General features: G+C 40.9%; 1 protein-coding gene across 6 annotated transcripts in view; it reads left to right on the top strand.

Moving 5' to 3' along the window:
• PLD5 (phospholipase D family member 5) overlaps positions 1-19,584 on the top strand; it is a 422,686-nt gene that overhangs the window by 284,655 nt on the left and 118,447 nt on the right. For all 6 annotated transcript variants that reach the window (XM_050771115.1, XM_050771125.1, XM_050771134.1 and 3 more), the window contains one exon: positions 4,559-4,686. In XM_050771115.1, coding sequence (XP_050627072.1) covers positions 4,559-4,686 — 128 coding nt within the window. The remainder of the gene's footprint in view (positions 1-4,558; positions 4,687-19,584) is intronic.

Here is a 19,584-nt window from a genome sequence, read left to right as displayed (position 1 = left end):
CACAGAGAAACTGACATATATTTTTTTCCTGTTAGAAAAGAAATCTATAAAAGCAAAAAATGGTTAATCATACTTAATATACTTTCAAAGCTGTTTTAAAAATATATTTAATTAAATCAAGCCAGATTTAAAGATATTTTCTGATCTCAGAAGTGTATAATATTTAAAGGAAAAACTTTATATAAATGTAGTACCAGGTTCTGGCAAGAATACAGAATGACTTAGACTAACAGATATTGCTGGTGGGAATGCAAACTGGTACAGACGCTTCGGGTAAACAGTTTGGCAGTTTCTTATAAAGTTAAACATATATTTACCATATGACTCAGCAATCTCACTCCTAGGTATTTACCCAAGTGAAATGAAAACTACATTCTCACAAAAATGTATGTATGAGTGTTTGCAGCAGCTTTATTTGTCATCACCAGTAAGCGGAAACTACCCAAATGTTTCTCAACTGGAGAATGGATAAGCAAACTGTGGTGCATTCCATACAATGAAATATCACTCAACAGCAAAGGGAAACAAACCACTGTTCCACACGACAGCATGAATGGGTCTAACGTGCATAGTGTGTGGTGCATTCCGTACCATGAAATATCACTCAACAGCAAAGAGAAACAAACCACTGTTCCACACAACAGCATGAATGGGTCTCACATGCATTGTGTGTGGTGCATTCCATACAATGAAATATCACTCAACGGCAAAGAGAAACCACTGTTCCACACAACAGCATGAATGGGTCGCACGTGCGTTGTGTGTGGTGCATTCCATACAATGAAATATCACTCAACAGCAAAGAGAAACCACTGTTCCACACAACAGCATGAGTGAGTCTCACATGTGCTATATGTGGTGCATTCCATATAATGAAATGTCACTCAATAGCAAAGAGAAACAAACTGCTGTTCCACACGACAGCATGAATGGGTCTCACATGCGTTGTGTGTAGTGCATTCCATACAATAAAATATCACTCAACAGCAAAGAGAAACCACTGTTCCACACAACAGCATGAATGGGTCTAACGTTCATTGTGTGTGGTGCATTCCATACAATAAAATATCACTCAACAGCCAAGAGAAACCACTGTTCCACACAACAGCATGAATGGGTCTCACGTGCGTTGTGTGTGGTGCATTCCATACAATGAAATATCACTCAACAGCAAAGAGAAACCACTGTTCCACACAACAGCATGAATGGGTCTCACATGCATTATGCTAAGTGAGAGGCAGGATTCAGAGGGCTGCATACTCTGTGACTCGATTTGTATGACATTCTTACAAAAGCAAAACTATAGGCACACACACACACAAAGAAAAAAAAACAGATGAGTGTTTGCCAAGGGCTGGGGTTTGAAGAGGAAGTCACTGCAAAAGAAGCCTAGGGAGGATGACACTGTTCTTCATTCTGATTGTGGCGATGGTCACATGACTGTCTTTCAAAACCCTTAGATGCTCAAAAGGGTGAATTTTACTACAAGTAAATTGTACCTTAATATAAACAGAAAATGATTTTCTTGAAACCTGTGGTTTCCTAATGGTACTGGATTTAAAAACTGTCACCTACATATTAGTTTTGAACATATTAACTATTTGGTAATGCAAAGCCTTTGTTGGCTCTGAATAATCTAGCACAGAATTTTAGAAAAGGTTTCTTGTGAGTTGGTGATTCCCATGGAGAAAATGAAAACAGTAATAGGACAAAGGGGCTGCTTTTCAGCATTCTCTTGCATGTGGATGCTAAGCTTGAATAACCACCGTGAATATTGATGAGCAGATCTCATAAATTACTCCATGGTTTTTATGCATAGCTCTTGCTGTCATTTTAACATAATAACTCTTTAATATGTAGGATCCCTGTTTTCTGGGTCATAAAAATAACTATAGAAAAAAACTGAAGTGTTTCTGTTAGTGCTTATAAAACTATGGCATTCTACACATTTTTTTAAATATGCAACGTTGTAAGAAAAAGCCTAAAATGATTTTAGAAGTAGAAATTAAAGTTATCGCTCCTATAAAAATATGTCAAATTTTTAATGTAAATGGAAAGAATTTGATTTATTTATTATATTGTCTGTATTTGCATAAATATAATGCATGAAAAACAGAAATATTACTCTGCCCTTTTATCTAAATGTTCAGGCCTGTATTGCATGCCTTTGCTAATTGCAATTCTAACACAACAATATAAAATAAACTCAAATTTAGGTTGTGCACACAAATGCAGTAAGTGGCATATTATATACTTTTTAATCATTAAATATGTTTTGTAGTCAGACAGCATTGTATTTTAACCATCGCTTCCTAATACATATTACATAAAGACCCAATAGGATGAAGATTATTTCTATAACCAATGGACAAATATATTCTAAAAGTGCCTGTAAATATAAATTCTCTTAAGTAAACTATTGAATAAACTGAGGGACATGTTAGACATAACTAAATATATATATCCAGATATTAATAAAGATAAAAGCATATGTCTTCAGAGATAGATGGAGCATCAATATTTAGATAGAAAAACAGATCATTTGTAATGGGGAAGTGATAGTCCATGAACCATAGGCAAAAATATACATTTTTTCAGATGTATCATAAATATTTTCAGTGGATTTTCTTACACCACTTACAGGAATGTATTGTGTCCTAAAACAGGGAAAATGAAGCATGCCATATAAGACTGTTGTAATGTAGCTATCTTGGCACTGGGCGCACAGGTATTCAATAAATTGGGATTACTAGCATTACATATTGCTTGATCTCTACACACAGCTCTGCTGGCTTTCGTACAGGGATCCCTGGCCCTGGGCAGACTGTAAAGCCACTTACTGTCTTTCCTGTTTATCTACTGAGGAGCACTGGCGGCTGTGTCTGTGGGGCCAGCCACACCTGCATGCAGATTTGGGTCTCTCCATACCTGCCAGGGTAACTACCCGTTTTGGACATTCAGATTCTGCCATACCCAAGTTCCTCCTCTGGGATCTGCAGCTCTTTCTTGGATGTTACTATTCCAGGATGGCTGGAGGCAGAGAAACATGTGCCCGCTACTTGTAAGACAAAGAAACTGCTCTACCCTCAGAGAAAATCTGCCTGAGTGCTGGCTTCCCCTCAGAGATTCTCTCCCAACCTCCTAACATCTCTTTTCATCCTCCTGCCACAAGGAAGCTAGATGCATGGTTACATTTTCCTAAGAGTTAAGCATTAGGTTCATAGTGTAAATTACTCTCCTTCCTTTCTGATAGGCTGAAATGTATCCTTCTGCATACAGTCTTATGCGTGCCTCTGGTAATGAAGACTGTGACAATGAAGTGTGCCCCTGGAATACAGCGTCTTCATTAATAATGAATACCTGAAGACAGAATAGCTTAGTTCATTAAATATATGCATATAGGTCTGTTCTTTTAATGGGAATAGACCTTTAGGAGAAATTTATGTAAATACCCTTGCATTAAATGGACCGTATGATCCTTTTGAGAGGTTTGTAAATGCATTCGAGCCAGTAATACATAAAGGCTTGACACTGGATCCTACCACATGAAGCCTAAAGCAATTGGTCACATTTAGCTCTTCAAATATATTTTTTTAGCAATAGTCTGAGTTATTTAGTTAACCATTCAAGGTGGCATTTCAGTAAAGCTTGAATAATCATTGCTTAAATTAAGAACTGTCAGGTACCTGTAATCCCAGCACTTTGGAAGGTCGGAGGCGAGTGGTTCACCTGAGGTCAGGAGTTCAAGACCAGCCTGGCCAACATGGTAAAACCTCCTCTCTACCAAAAGTACAAAAATTAGCCGGGTGTGGTAGCACACGCCTGTAATCCCAGCTACTCAGGAGGCTGAGGAAAGGGAATCACTTAAACCTGGGAGGTAGAGGTTGCTGTGAGCCGAGATTGCGCCACTGTACTCTAGCCTGGGCAACAGAATGAGACTCTGTCTCAAAAATAAAATAAAATATAAATAAATAAAAAGCTATCAGATAAAGACGAAGAAGAGACCAAACCCAGATTAAATAATAAAGGGAAGGAATGAAGAAGTAAAGGCGAGTAAAAGGGTCACAGGATGAAAAATGTATAGAAAGCATAATAAGGCCAACGTCTTATTGAGGAGAGCTGTGACACTGAACAAGACTGATCCTTATATTGGTGGCAAACTGTATTAAAATTACTCAGAAAAGAAAACTGCATATGGTGTACCTATCTCACCATCCAGATGGTAAGTGGAGCTAGGATTTCAGTACAGATCTGAGTTGAGAAGCCATGGTCTTGTCACTATGTACAAAACCTCCTCTGCCATATGCAAAGGAAAAGCCATTTCCCCGGCTTTTCTTTTCCCTTTCTTTTTTTTTTTTTTTTTTTTTAAGTGTTCTTTGTTTTAGGGAACAAAATAATACTTTGGGGCCCTTCTCTCCACCAAACTAACATAAATATTTAGCTTTCCTAACTGTCAGTTGGGACAAATGATGAACCATGAGTATTGCCGCTGGTAGGTGACTGACAGCCCAGGCAGGGCTTGACGCAGAGGCTGACCAGACTCTCCTTGAACTCCTAGGAGCCGAGGTGACGTACATGAACATGACCGCTTACAACAAGGGCCGGCTGCAGTCCTCCTTCTGGATCGTGGACAAACAGCACGTGTATATCGGCAGTGCCGGTTTGGAATGGCAATCCCTGGGACAGGTAATCTTTCTATGTTATATAAACTGAAAGTTCCGTCACCCTCAAAACTACCACCTTCATAAAGCACGCTACTGTAGATAAGGATACTAAAACCTACGGCATTGATTATCTTAATTATGTAATTTTAAGAGGCTCATCTCCCTTTTATGTGAAAGGATAAACCTTTCCTCATCAGGATCATCTTGCAAAAAAAAGTGAAAACTGCTATTGCTTCAATGCTTTTGTAATTCATAGGCTGCTCCTAGATTCCTGAGAGCAGGTTGCTATGTAATTTACATCAGCCAGACCTATATTTTCAGGATGATATTGCATCGTCTGTGAGACAGAGGGAAACGCAAATTCAGTACAGAGTAATATGTCTTCAGATAGTAATCATTTGAGTTATTTCTTTAATCTCAAGATGAAGATGTTATCTTTCTCTTAACAAATGATTAACTTCAAATATCTTGAAAATACATTTTCACACACTTAGGATTTTTATGCATTTATTTGCATCAGAGGCAATCCACAGAAGATTACAAAATCACCATCTTTCCGTTAGTTATCCAGTGGCAGGAGGTTCCTGGTCATTGGATAGATACTTATGGAGACGAGCCAACCTTCTCAGAACATCTTTTTAAATCAACACTCTCTCCTCCTCTTCCTCTCCACACCTACACACAGATATTGTCTCCTCTCCAGCCCACTATTTCTCCATAGCTCTCAAAATTTGGGATCATGCTATTATACTTAATCTTCTATCTTAAATTAGTGTTCCTTTCTCTTGTGCTTAACTATGTGGAATTTTTCTTGGTCTACCTCAGTGTGACATAAAGCATTGCTTAGCAGGACCCATGCATTAGAACAGATTTTAATTTACCAAAGTTGAGGCTAACCATTACATGAAGAATTATAATACATTTTCCAAGAGTTAAACGTATGTTATCAGCTTTATACTTTGTGAAGTTTTTCAGTGAATTCAATGATTATTGCTATCAATTATTACCTTGTATCTATGGTAAGTAGAAGAAATAATTGTTTCAATGAATTGAGGCTTTCTGCTGTGCATTTTTCTAAGCATAAAAGGAGTATAACCTCATTCCATTTTCACAGTAACTCTTTCTTGGAAATACTACTCTTATAACTTTATCTTGCAAAGGAAGAAGCTGAGACACAGGTAAGTAACTTACCCGAGAGCACCTTTCAGGAAGTGGCAAAGCTGGAACTCAAACCCCAGCCATATAGCTCTAAACCCCTCACTCTTACTTCACTAATCTTTTAAAATAAATACATTTAGGAAAAAGTCATTTTCTTTCATGATCTTGCTGGGGTGCTAAGTTACAGATTTTCTCTCTCACCCTTTTCTGTAAGAAAATCTAACAACACAATCATCAAGAAACTTTTTACTCACTGGAATATTTCCAATTGCAAATCCATAATGATATGGTGGTCAGAGAATGACAACTACTCTTGCTCAATACTTGAGCTCTGCAAACTTGCTAATCTCTGGGTTGAACTTCAAAAACTAGGAAGTCAGTATGTGTTTGCTTCTATAGACATACATCAAAGATATTTCAGGTTTAGTTCCAGACCACTGCAATAAAGCAAGGCACACACATTTTTTTGGATTCCCAGTGCATATAAAATTTACCTTTACACTATACTATAGTCTGAGTGTGCAACAGCACTATGTAAAATATATATATATATATATATGCATACCTTAATTTAAGAATACTTTATTGCTAGAAAATAACAATCATCTGAGCCTTCAGATATAGATGTAAGATTTTTGCTGGCAGAGGATTTTGCCTCAATGTCGATGGCTGCTGACTGATCAGGGTGGTGATTGCTAAAGGCTAGGGTAGCTATGACAATCTCTTAAAATAAGACAACAATGGAGTTGGCCACATCAATTGACTTCCTTTCATGAAAGATTTCTCTGTAGCATATGATACTGTTTGAAAGCATTTTATCCACCAGAAAACTTCTTTCAAAATTGGAGTCAATCCTCTCAATCCCTTACACTGCTTTATCAACTACGTTTATGTAATATTCTAAATCCTTTTCATTTCAACAATGTTCATAGTATATTCACTAGGAATATATTTCACCTCAACCACTTTCTTTGCTTGTTCATAAGAAGCAACTCCTCATACATTCAGGTTTTATACTGAGGTGGCAGAAATTCAGCCACATATTTAGGTTCCACTTCTAATTCTAGTTTTCTTGTTATTTCTATCATATCTGCAGTGACTTCCTGCACTGAAGTCTTAAACCCCTCAGAGTCATCCATGAGGGTTAGAATCTACTCCTTCCAAATTCCCATTAATGTTGGTATGTTGACCTTCTCCCATGAATCCCAAATGTTCTTTTTTTGAGGTGGAGTTTTGGAGTTCTGCTCTCGTCACCCAGGCTAGAGTGCAGTGGCAGCTCACTGCAACCTCCACCTCCCAGGTTCAAGTGATTCTCCTGCCTCAGCCTCCCAAGTAGCTGGGATTACAGGCATGCACCACCATGCCCCACCATGCCCAGCTAATTTTTATATTTTTAGTAGAGACGGGGTTTCGGCATGTTGGCCAGGCTCGTCTCGAACTCCTGACTTTATGTGATCCACCCACCTTGGCCTCCCAAAGTGATGGGATTACAAGCGTGAGCCACCACGCCCGGCCGACTGATGTTCTTAATGGTACCTGGAATGGTGAATCCTTTCCAGAGGATTTTCAATTTAATTTGCCCAGCTCTATCAGAGGAATAACTATCTATGGTAGCTATGTAGCCTTCCAAAAGACTTGAAAGTAGAAATTACTCGTTGATCCCTGGGCTGCAGAATGAGTGTTGTGTTATCAGGCATGTAGACAACATTCATTTCCTTGCCCATGTTCGTCAGAGCTATTGGGTGACCAGGTGCATTTTCAATGAGCAGTAATATTTTGAAAGGAATCTTTCTTTCTGAGCAGTAGGTCTCAACAGCAGGCTTAAAACATTCCGTAAGTCATGCTGTATTCAAAAGTCCCATCAGCCCAGCTTTGGTCCATTTCTAGAGCACAGGCGGAGTTGATTTAGCATAATTCCTAAGGGTCCTACAATTTTTATAATGGTAGATGTGCACTGGCTTCACTTAAACTCACCAGCTGCATCAGCACCTAACACAGTCAGCGTGTCCTATGAAACTTTGAAGCTAAGCATTGAATTCTCTCCTTTCTAGCCATGAAAGTATACAGGGGTCTGACCCACAGATCGTGACCCAGCAACGGATGAGAGATGCACATTGACATAGATATTTTGCCTGTCAGTCCGGCTGACGGTCCAGGCCACTCACAGACACCAAGGAAGGTGCTATGAAGAGTTGCAGCCACCAATCAGCCAGTGAAGCTCACATTTATTCAGTATAGATTAAATGACAAAGGTCTTGAGTAAACACCACTAGAGAGTAATTGACATTGCTGATTTCCGGAGTAGAAAGCAATTATGCACCGTGGTTGACCAAAGGTTGGTCTTAGGACCACATGAGTAAACAAGCTATTTAGATAAAACATTCTACATTCCTTTGTATCTGTGTCCCAAGCTGTTAACTCAAAGTAAGGATTAGGCTGCTTTTAGCCACAACCCTATCCTAAAACTTTTGCAAAACCTTCCAGCCTTCCAAGGTTTGTGTCTATATCCTATAACTTCATCTTAAAATGTTTCCCACCAGCCGGACTGAACTCCCACGTCTCCCCCTTTTCTGTTTTTTGCATTGGGTTCTGTTGACTGACGCGTACAGCTGTGTGCAGCAACAGGTCTGTCGGGCAAGGCGGTCATTGCTCTTATTCTGGCTTTGCATCCTAGAATTAGCAAATAACATAAGACGATCATGAGTATAATTAGCATCATTCTTTCCCAATCAAGGAGTGACCTGCGGCATTACTTGGCACTTCAGTTTGGTGTGTGCTGTTACTAAGAAGCCCTGCTGGGGATATGTTAACCCCTTCCAGCCAAGCAGTTGTGTTGTTAGAAGCTGGGAAGGGAGTGTCTGCCCAGATAACAGGGCTGAAAAAAGGCAGATTCAGAAGACAAGCTTAATAGAGTGCAGCAGGTACAGGTGGCAGGTAAAGTGAGAGAATTTAAAAAGATTAATAAAGCACAGTAAGGAACAATTATCTGGAGCGAATGGTGTCTGCGTCCGGAACAGGATTCGCTCAGTCTTCTGACTTGTCTTCTTCAGCATTCTGTCCATGGCCTGTGTTGTCCAAGGAAGGTGCATTGTCCGGGGCTGTGGGTCCTATAGGGTTATTTTCTTCATTTCTGGTACAGGGCTGGGTCCTAGCCATGCCATGCTATGGTTTGATGCATCGTGCTGGAATCCAAAGAGGACCTGAGGGGGTGTGGAGACAAGCATACCCTCTTCCCCATGTTAATAATTCATTTGGACCACACCATACATTACTGTTCACATCTTTCCATAAAACTACAGGTTTTATGTCTTGAGAGGTTTTAGCAAAGTGCATTTCTACAGCTGATTGAAATTTGTCATCTAAATTTTAAAAATTAAGGGTAAATAAGGCTTGTGCCAATAGTGTTGCAGGGTCTTTACCCATACTCTCCCCTTTTTGTTTTTTGAACATATTTTTCAGAGTGGAATGAGCATGTTTTACTATGACTTGTCCTTGGGGGTTATACGGGATACCTGTGGAATGTTGGATATTCCACATGTGACAAAATTGTTGGAATTATGAGCTGCCATAAGCTGGACCATTATCAGTTTTAATGTTTGTGGACCGTCCCATAAATGCAAAAGTTAAAAGAAGATGCTTAGGCTGGGCGTGGTGGCTCACACCTGTAATCCCAGCACTTTGGGAGGCTGAGGTGGACAGATCATGAGGTCAGGAGATAGAGACCATCCTGGCTAACATGGTGAAACCCTGTCTCTAGTAAAAATACAAAAAAAAAAAAAAATTGACTGGGCGTGGTGGCGGGCGCATGTAGTCCCAGCTACTCAGGAGGCTGAGGCAGGAGAATGGTGTGAACCTGGGAGGCAGAGCTTGCAGTGAGCCAAGATCGCACCACTGCACTCCAGCCTGGGTGACAGAGCAAGACTCCGTCTCAAAAAAAAAAAAAAAAAAAAAGGTGTTTGATGACATATCGAGTGGACTCTCAAGGAAGAGCTTATGTGAACTAATTAGATGAGTGTTGGTATCAATGGATAAATGTACATATCTTAGTTTTCCAAATTCAGGGATGTAACATGTGTTTGCCATAACTGATTAGGTTCTAATCCTCTAGTGTTAGCATGTGTTGAAGGAGGGGACGTACCTGTGAACTGGCAATCTGGACATTATAGAGTAATTTGTTTAACCAGTCTCTGGGTAAGTTGAAATTGTTTAGATAAGTTTCTCCAGTGTTGGTGAAAAAATTGATGTGATTGTGTGGCTTAGTCAAGCAGTGATGTCATAACCTGAAGGTCTGCTTGATTATTGCCATAAGCCAATGGGCCAGGCAGTGAGCTGTGGGCTCGAATGTGTGTAATAAAAATAGGATGTGTATGTTGATCTAGCAATTGCTGAAGTTGAAGAAAAAAAGCACACAGGGCAGCCTCCAGAGTGTACTGAATTAGGTACACTTACTTAACCTGTCTCAAGGTTCTGAAATAAATAAACCAAGTAAGCAGAAGCACTATATTGATGGGCTGAGCGGGAAAATTCTCCAGAGCCAATATTAGGGCCTCAATCTCAGTTCTCTGAGTGCTAGTAAACCCAGATAGAGTGATGGAATTATGTGGTCTCCACCAAACTGCTGCTTTTCCATGTTTACCTGAACCATCAGTAAACAGTGTTAAAGCAATAGGTATGAGAGGGTGAACTATTTTTGTAGGCAAGATCACAGGAGTACAAGATAAGAAATGAAGGAGTTTGTCAGCAGGAAGGACATGCTCTATTTGTCTTGTATAATCAGAGAGAGCTATTTGCAGATCAGTAGATACTGGCAATACTGCTTTGAATTGCTTTTATTACTTAAAGGAATCCTGATAATATCAGGATCATAACCTAGCAACTGATAACATTGTCTGCAACCTGAAATGGATGACTTTACTAAGTAACCGGATATAGGGAGAGAGTGTTTTAGTCCTGGTATGTGAGTAAAAAACACATTCTAGAAAGTGCAGTGCTGGGGGGTCATCTATCCTATTAACCCTCCAGGGGAGTGTTTGGTGGGAAAAATAAATAACTGGATGGAATAATGGGTGTCTATGCAATCTAGTTGCCTCTGAGAGATGGCTTATTCTATTTCCTCGATTTCCCTTTTTGCTGCAGGAGTTAAATACCTGGGAGAATCCAGGACTGTATTGCCCTTTAAGATGGAAAACAGGTTTTGCAGCTTATAAGTAGGAATGCCTAAAGTGGGGCAGAGCCAGTTGATATTGCCTAGTAATTTCTAATAATCATTTAAGGTGTGTAAGTTGCTAGTGTTTAACCTTTTGAGGTCTTACTGACTGGGAAGTTAGTATGTACCCAAGATATTTCCAAGGAGAGGACACTTGTACTTTTTCAGGTGCAATAATTAAATATTTTAGCTGTATTCTTTACGACAGAGGTATGTAAATTTAAAAGCATTAGTTCCTTTGGGGCTGCTAGTAAAATATCATCCATAATATGAATAACTTTGCAATCAAGAAATTCTTTTCTGCTGGGGAGCAAAGCTTGATTTACGTGATACTGACACATGGTAGGACTGTTTAGCATTCTTTGAGGAAGCAGTTTCCAATGAAATTGACAAGCTGGCCTTTCATTATTGATAGCTGGTATTGTAAACACAAATTTTTTTCTGTCTTTTCTGCTAGGGGAATCATATAAAAACAGTCTTTTAAGTCAATAACAATTATAAACCAGTTGTAAGGAATTGCCATGGGGGAAGGGAGCCCCTGCTGAAGGGGTCTCACAGGTTGCAAATTGGCATTAATAGCACGTAAGCCATGCAAAAGTCTCCATTTACAAGACTTTTTGGGAATGATGAAAATGGGTGAATTCCAAGGACTATTTGATGGTTCTACATGTCCAGCTTTTAATTGCCCTTTATCTAATTAATGGGCCTTCTGTAATTTCCCTCCCTTCAGAGGCCACTGTTCTACCCAAATCAGATCTTGAGAGAGCCACGTCAGAGGTAGGAGAGAGAGAACAGTGGCCATTATCAGAAAGAAGTTTTTTTAAATTTTTAAATTTTACCCAAATCTTAGCATAGAATTACAATCTGAGATGTCACTTGTATATAAGGAGCACACGAAATTTTGCCATGGGCGGGAGAGTTGGAGAGCTGAGCAGGCAGGCCCCAGGGCGGTGGCCACTTTGCACCTGCTTAGGTGCTGTCTCTTTTTGTCTGTGTGTCTTCTGTCCTGCTCCCTCCCACTGCCACCAGGCGGCTGCTGCCTGCTGGGCAGACCTTCCTGCACATGCCTCCTGCCCATCCCCAGCAGGCTAGCTTCTGCACACTGGGCCTAGCTCCTCCTCGTTGTGTCGCTGCTGTGCAGGTCGAGTTCCTGGGAGCATTTGTTGGCTCTGGGTCTGCAAGCGTCCCCGCTGCTGAGCCTTTCCTTCTGCCCACTGCTCGCTTGGTTGCGCGGCTCTGGCCTTTAATGTTTTTTCTTATTATTTTTATAAGCATTAAAAGAAATGGGTTTATGCATCTGATTGCCTTGTTGATCTTGCATTACTGGGCAGGCGAAGAGCTCCCCTTTTAATGCTGCTTGCTTAAGACAGGGTCTCATAGCTGTAGCATATCCCCAGTCCTTTTTCCTATCTATTGGAGGAGGGGGCTTAGGCAAAACCTCCGTTTTCTCTTTTTTATTTTGGCCTGGTGATATCGGGGCTGAGGCAAGAGGAGGTGGTAAAGCAGGTGATGGTTCTTCTTCCTTCCTCTTTTTAGGATCTTCTGTGTATGATGGAGCCAGGGCTGCCCTAACTAAGGCCCATAGCGTTAAAGATGATGCTGGGACCTTGCCCTTGCACGTGATGTTGTTTAAGATTTCTCCCCACTTGTTCCCAGAGCTTTACATCTAGTGTGCCTTCTTCAGGGAACCATGGGTTTTGGGATACAACAGTTTGTGTTAGGTCCCTTAATTGAGCCTGCCAAACTGAGACTCCACTAGCTTTAAGCAGCTGTTTCAATACTTTTATATACTGTTTCTGTTGAGCTGATAACTGTTGTCCCATGATGAAACCCTAACCTGAACAATCCCCCCCGAACTTGGAAATCCGGAGCAGGTACCAATGACTTGCTGACTGTGCAGTTCCTTTTTCACCTTCATTTTCAGGGGCTCCATCGTGATCCTTTTGTAGTGTTCCTCATGCAGTGCACCACTTGTGGGGGTCTCTCCTACAGACCTCAGCTGCAAGACGGATGAGACACATACCCAGACACTGATATTCAGTGAAAGAACGGGCCGGGGGCAGCTGGCACTAGGAGCTGAAGAGAGTTTTGCAGCCCCTCCAAGCTGGCAATGCTTGCATTTAGTTAGTAGAGATTTAATTGACAAAGGCTTTGAGTCAACCCCTGTGGGTAATTAACCTGGCTACCCCCACCCTGGAGAGGGCCATCCTGCCCACGAATGATCAAAGGTTGATCTTAGGACCAGTGAGTATACAAGCTATTTAGATAAAATACTTTACATTCCTTTGTATCTGCACCAAGCTTTAACTCAAGGTAAGGATTACGCTGTTTTTAGCCATAACCCTATCCCGAAACTTTTGCAAAACCTTCCAATCTTCCAAGAAGGTTTGTGTGTATATCCTATAACTTCATCTTAAAAATTTTCCTACAGGCCGGGCGCGGTGACTCAAGCCTGTAATCCCAGCACTTTGGGAGGTCGAGACGGGCGGATCACGAGGTCAGGAGATCGAGACCATCCTGGCTAACACAGTGAAACCCCGTCTCTACTAAAAATACAAAAAAACTAGACGGGCGAGGTGGCGGGCACCTGTAGTCCCAGCTACTCAGGAGGCTGAGGCAGGAGAATGGCGCAAACCCGGGAGGCGGAGCTTGCAGTGAGCTGAGATCCGGCCACTGCACTCCAGCCCGGGCTACAGAGCAAGACTCCGTCTCAAAAAAAAAAAAAAAAAAAAAAAAAAAAAATTTCCTACAAACCTGACTGAACTCCCACAAAAGTCCTAGATGGCATCTTCTTCTAATGGAAGGTTGTTTTGTCTACATTGAAAATCTGTTGTGTAGTGTATCCAGCTTCATCAATGATCTCAGCTAGGTCTCCTGGATAACTTACTGCAACTTCTCCATCATCACTTGCTGCTTTACCTCGCACTTCTATGTTACAGAACAGTTTCGTACCTTAAACCTCATGAACCAACCTCAGCTAGCTTCCAACTTTTCTTTTGCAGCTTTTTTTTACCTCTCTTGGCCTTCACAGAGTATAAGAAGGTAAGGGCCTCACTCTGAGTTAGACTTTGGCTGAAAGGAATATTGCGGTTTGATCTATCCAGACCACTCAAACTTTCTCATGTCAGCAAGAAGGCTGTTTTGCTTTCTTAACATTTGTGTATTCACTGGAGTAGCACTTTTAATTTTCTTCAAGAATTTTTCCTTTGTATTCACAACTTGGCAAACTGCTTATCTTGGCTTTCTACATGCCTTTCTCACTGAGGTCCATCATTAAGAGCTTTTGATTTACACTGAGAGATGTAGTGGGGCATGGTATCTTATGCCAGTAATCCCAGCGCTTTGGGAGGATGAGGCGGGCAGATCACCAGAGGTCACAAGTTCGAGACCAGCCTGTCCAACATGTTGAAACCCCATCTCTACTAAAAATACAAAAATTAGCTGGACATGGTGTTGGGCGCCTGTAATCCCAGCTACTCAGGAGGTTGAAGCAGGAGACTTGCTTGAACCTGGGAGGCAGGGGTTGCAGTGAGCCAAGATTGCACCACTGCAGTCCAGCCTGGGTGACAGAGTGAGACTCCATCTCAAAAACAAACAACAGACAACCCACAAAACTGAGAGATGTACCACTCTTCCTTTCACTTGAAACTTAGAGGCCAATTGTAGGTTCATCAACTGGCCTGATTTCAATATTGTTGCCTCAGGGAGTAAGCAGCCCAAGGAGAGAGAGAGAGACAGGGGAACAGCTGGTCTGTGGAGCAGTCAGAATACATGCAACATTTATGGATTAAGTTCTCCAACTTAGATGGGTGCAGTTTGTGCTGTCCCAGAACAATTGCCATAGTAACATCAAAGATAACTGATCACAGATCACCATAACAGATACAGCACTAATGAAAATGTTTGAAATACTGTGAGAATTACCAACATGTGGTATGGAAACATGAAGTGAACACATGCTGTTGGACTAATGGAGCCAATAGACTTCTTCGAGGCAGGGTTGCCACAGACCTTCAATTTGTAAAAAGTGCCATAAGGCACAGTGCACGAACACAAGGTATGCCTGTATATTCCTCACCTTACGTCAGGTGCTCCACTAGAATTCCTGGCTGCAGGGAGTCCTGTGGGAAGAAAGAGAACATCACCGCAGGCTTTCCACACAGGGGTCTGGATTTGTGTGTGAAATTCAGGAGCTCCTAAAAACACCACGAAGGAAATGAAAAGTACTGCGCTAACAAAGCAAACAAAAGACTAGCCAGCATGTGAAGCCGAAAGAAAAGGGCACAGTGGTCTTCAACCCACAGGGCTCTGGAGGCGGGATGCTGAAATAGGAGAAGCCAGGAAGGAAAACGTGAAAATCCTGTTTTTAGAAAAAGTCACATTTATGCTTTTCAAAGAAATCCTCTTAGATGAACTGTTAGCCTGAAGTTGAATGTGGGGTTCCATAGTTTTATTGGTCACAAGAATCTGGCTTCTCTAGGGAGGACTGATTTTCAAATTGTGCATTTTAGCATAATTAGAACAAACGGGAATAGCCCTATTTAAACTTCATCAGTGCATATTTTAATCTTGGTCTATCTTTATTGTAAAAGAACTAAAAGGTTTATATGAAAACAGGCCATCCATTGGGGTACAGGTTGATAGGTTTAAGTGAAAATAGGCCATCACTCGGGGTACAGGTTGATAGGTTTATATGAAAACAGGCCATCTCTTGGGGTACAGGTTTATATGAAAACAGTCTATCTCTTGGGGTATAGGTTGATAGGTTTATATGAAAACAGGCCATCTCTTGGGGTACAGGTTTATATGAAAACAGTCTATCTCTTGGGGTACAGGTTGATAGGTTTATATGAAAACAGGCCATCTCTTGGGGTACAAGTTTATGGGTTTAGATGAAAACAGGCCATCTCTTGGGGTACAAGTTTATGGGTTTAGATGAAAACCATCTCTGGGGTACAGGTTTATAGGTTTAGATGGAAACGGACCATCTCTGGGGTACAGGTTTATAGGTTTAGATGAAAACAGGCCATCTTTTGGGGTACAGGTTGATAGGTTTAGATGAAAACAGGCCATCTCTTGGGGTACAGGTTGATAGGTTTAGATGGAAACGGACCATCTCTTGGGGTACAGGAGCACAGGGGTGGTATGATACTGGTGATCAAATCAGATAGTGACTCTGCAGACTAAAGAGTGAGGGTCACAGACAGAAGATGGAATTTGAGCTGTACCTTAAATGATGAGTGAGCTGGGTGAGCTCACTTGTGCAGGCATGCTGAAGAAAGAAAGATATCCTGCTTATTAGTTGGGTGTGGTGGTGTGTGCCTATAATCTTACCTACTTGAGAAGTTGAGGCAGGAAGATCTTTTGAGCCCAGAAGATCGAGGCTTCAGGGAGCCATGATTATACCACTGAACACCAGCCTGGGTGACAGAGCAAGACTCTGTCTCAAATACATACATACATATACACACACACACACACACACACACATATATATAAAACATACATACATGTAAATAAAATACATATGTTTAATATATAATACATACATAAAATACATATATAATATATATAATACATATATGTATATAAAACGTCGATATCCATGAAAGATGAAGAAATTGTAGCACGTCCATACAATTGCAAACTGCTTACCAGTGAAAAAAGGTGTTGATGGATGAATCTCAAATTATGTTGAATAGAGTGGAAAAAAAAGAAAGGTATTCTAAGTAGAAGGAACACGGTGAACAAAGACACAGAGTCGGAAACAAGCATGGGGTGTTGGAAGATCTATGAGCAATTTCTTGCAGGAGCAAAGAGTCCCAGTTGTAAAGCATTGGAACATAGAGCTGGAAAAGGCAAGAATAAGCTTGGGAGTGATGCAGATACCCAGGGTAGGATGTGGAGTCAGTCCTACAGGCCAAGGGAGAACTGCCGAAGACCTGTAATCAGAGCCAGGACCTGACAGCACTGGAACAAAGCTAGAGAAAGTGCCCAGGTGAGCAGTGGGGAAAGCGGGGAGAGGGCTGATGGCCGTGATTAAAGAGGGAGTGGCAGGGCTGAGTTATGAAGGTTTGAAGGTTAATTTAATGCGTCAACTTGGCTGGGCTCCGGTACCCAGTTGTTTGATCAATCATGAGTCTAGATGTTGTTGGGGAGGTATTTTCTAGATGTGATTCACATTGAAATCAGTAGGTTTTGAGTAAAGCAGGTTCTCCTCCATAGCGTGTGTATGCCTCATCCAATCAATTGAAGCAGAGTTTCCCAAACAAGAGTGGGGTTTCCCAAAGAAGAAGGAATTCTCCTCAAGACTGCAACATAGAAATCCTGCCTGAGTTTCCACCCTGCCTGCTCTGCCCTGCAGATTTTGAACTTGCAGCCCCCACAATCCTATGTGCCAATTCCTTAAGATAAATCTCATAGATCTCTCTTTCTTTGCATGGATCTGCTTATATGCACTTTTTTTTCAATATAAATTACACCGAATATACCTGCCTCTCCTTCCTCCACCTCTTCTACCTCTGCCATTCCCGAGACAGCAACGCCAACCCATCCTCTTTCTCCTCCTCCTCCTGAGCTCATTCAATGTGAAGACAATGAGCAGGAAGATCTTTATGATGATCCACTTCCACTTAGTAAATAGTAAATATATTTTCCTTTTCTTATGTTTTTCTTAATAGCATTTTCTTTTCTCTAGCTCACTTTATTGTAAGCTAGAGAAATATCTAAAACACAGCATATGCAAAATATGTGTTAATTGACTATTTATTCTGGTCAACAGTAGGCTGTTGGTAGTTAAGTTTCTGGGGAGCCCAAAGCTATACACAGATTTTTGACCATATAAGGATCAGTGCCTCTAACCCTCACATCGTTCAAGGATCCACTGTACATATGTATTCATGTCCTGTTGGTTCTGCTTCTCTGGAGAACCCTGACTAATACAGATGATGACTGTGAGATCTGGAAGTAACATGACATGGAAAAGACCTGGCAGAGCTGCATCATAGTGACTGATGGGCTGTGAGAACTCAGCCAGAGGGAGTAAGCAGCAGCATTTTCAACATCTGGAGCTGGACCAACAGACAGAAGAGCCATATTGTCAACAGAAACAAAGGATGTCAGGAAGAAGGGGTAGTTCTGAGGTTCAGCAGACAGCTGGAGAAACAGCAAAGAGATTGACTGATACGGATACTTTTAATCTACCAGCTCGAGCACTTGAGTAGTGATAGTTCTTTGTTGAACCTAAAGCTACTGATTGATTTCATCATAGCTGCTATTTCTGACAATAACTGTTTCATGGGACACAGATGAGGGTTCCAGTCCCTCTGCCTCTCCAAGCCGAGTCATTCCTTTCAAGTCTTCCTGCAGCTGAGGTCATAGCCTGACATTAACCAAGGAGAAAGGGCACTAATGCTTAAAGCACCTTTGATTTTCTCTTCTTGTCCGTTTTTCTTTCAATTAAAAGAACAAAGGACTGAGGTAGTTTCGAAGACCCAGCGTACGTGCCAGTGGGCAGGAGGAGGTCACTGTTGTATAGCCCATCTGCCATCCCTGCTCAGTGCTGGTACTGAGCTGATATTTTTCTCAGGATTTACGAGTTTTAAAAGACATGTTTTACCTCCTAGGAAAGTATTTCATTGGTAATGCAGGTAACTGGATATCAGAACCAAAATGAAAATGAAGCAAAGCAAAAAGCAATTCAACTTCCAATACAACAGAGAAGAATTAATATTCCTTAGGAAACATGAAATGAGGGAAAACAAATGATTAATTATCTCTGTGTTGATATAGATTACCTGGGCTGTTTAGAAAGGTCATTTTTGTTTGCATGTGCATCTTAAAACAAATAAGGAGGTGGAAGTCTCTATTTTTTACACAATACCTGGATTAGTAGACTGCATTTTAAATAACAAACTCATGCATATTTTCTACAATGTTTAAAGGGACAATTTGGCAAGTATTATTCAAAAGAAGCATAAATAGGAAATCCTCTTTTTTACTCTCCCAAAACCATTTTATTGTCTGTCTCAGTTTCAAATTATATAATTACTTGAAGAAATAAGAACATTACTTAACCTCTCCTGTTTGTGTTTCCTAACCTGAGGTTTTCATCAGGAGGTCATTCCCAAGCGAAACTTCCTTACTTCTAAAGTTTTCCCGTATTTGTCCCTCCAAACCCTGCTTCCTGAATATGTTCTAAATGGCATGATAGTCTGAGACTTACTTATGTGACATGTCTCAAAATCTCCATCCTGGTCACATCTTTTTGCATAGATAGAGTCCATTCCATTAAAGTTCCCCTTAAAATCCCCCAAATTCAAATATGATACTTAACAAGCAGCCTGCCCATTGTGGATTTCAGCTTCTAGTAACATACACACTCTGCATCTGAAAACAGAAGCTAAATCTAGATTTGCTGTTTTGCCAGCCTTATTCTTTTTTTTTTTTTTTTGGCTGTTACTAAGTTCTTTGTTTGGCAATATAACACAGTGGTTGCAGTCAGATAGAACTGAAATTCATTTTTTTCCTACTCCTTAATAGTTATATGACCCAGGG

The sequence above is a fragment of the Macaca thibetana genome, chromosome 1 (assembly GCF_024542745.1).
Source record: "Macaca thibetana thibetana isolate TM-01 chromosome 1, ASM2454274v1, whole genome shotgun sequence".
NCBI classification, from domain to species: domain Eukaryota; kingdom Metazoa; phylum Chordata; class Mammalia; order Primates; family Cercopithecidae; genus Macaca; species Macaca thibetana.
This window is presented reverse-complemented; position numbering and strand designations above follow the sequence as displayed.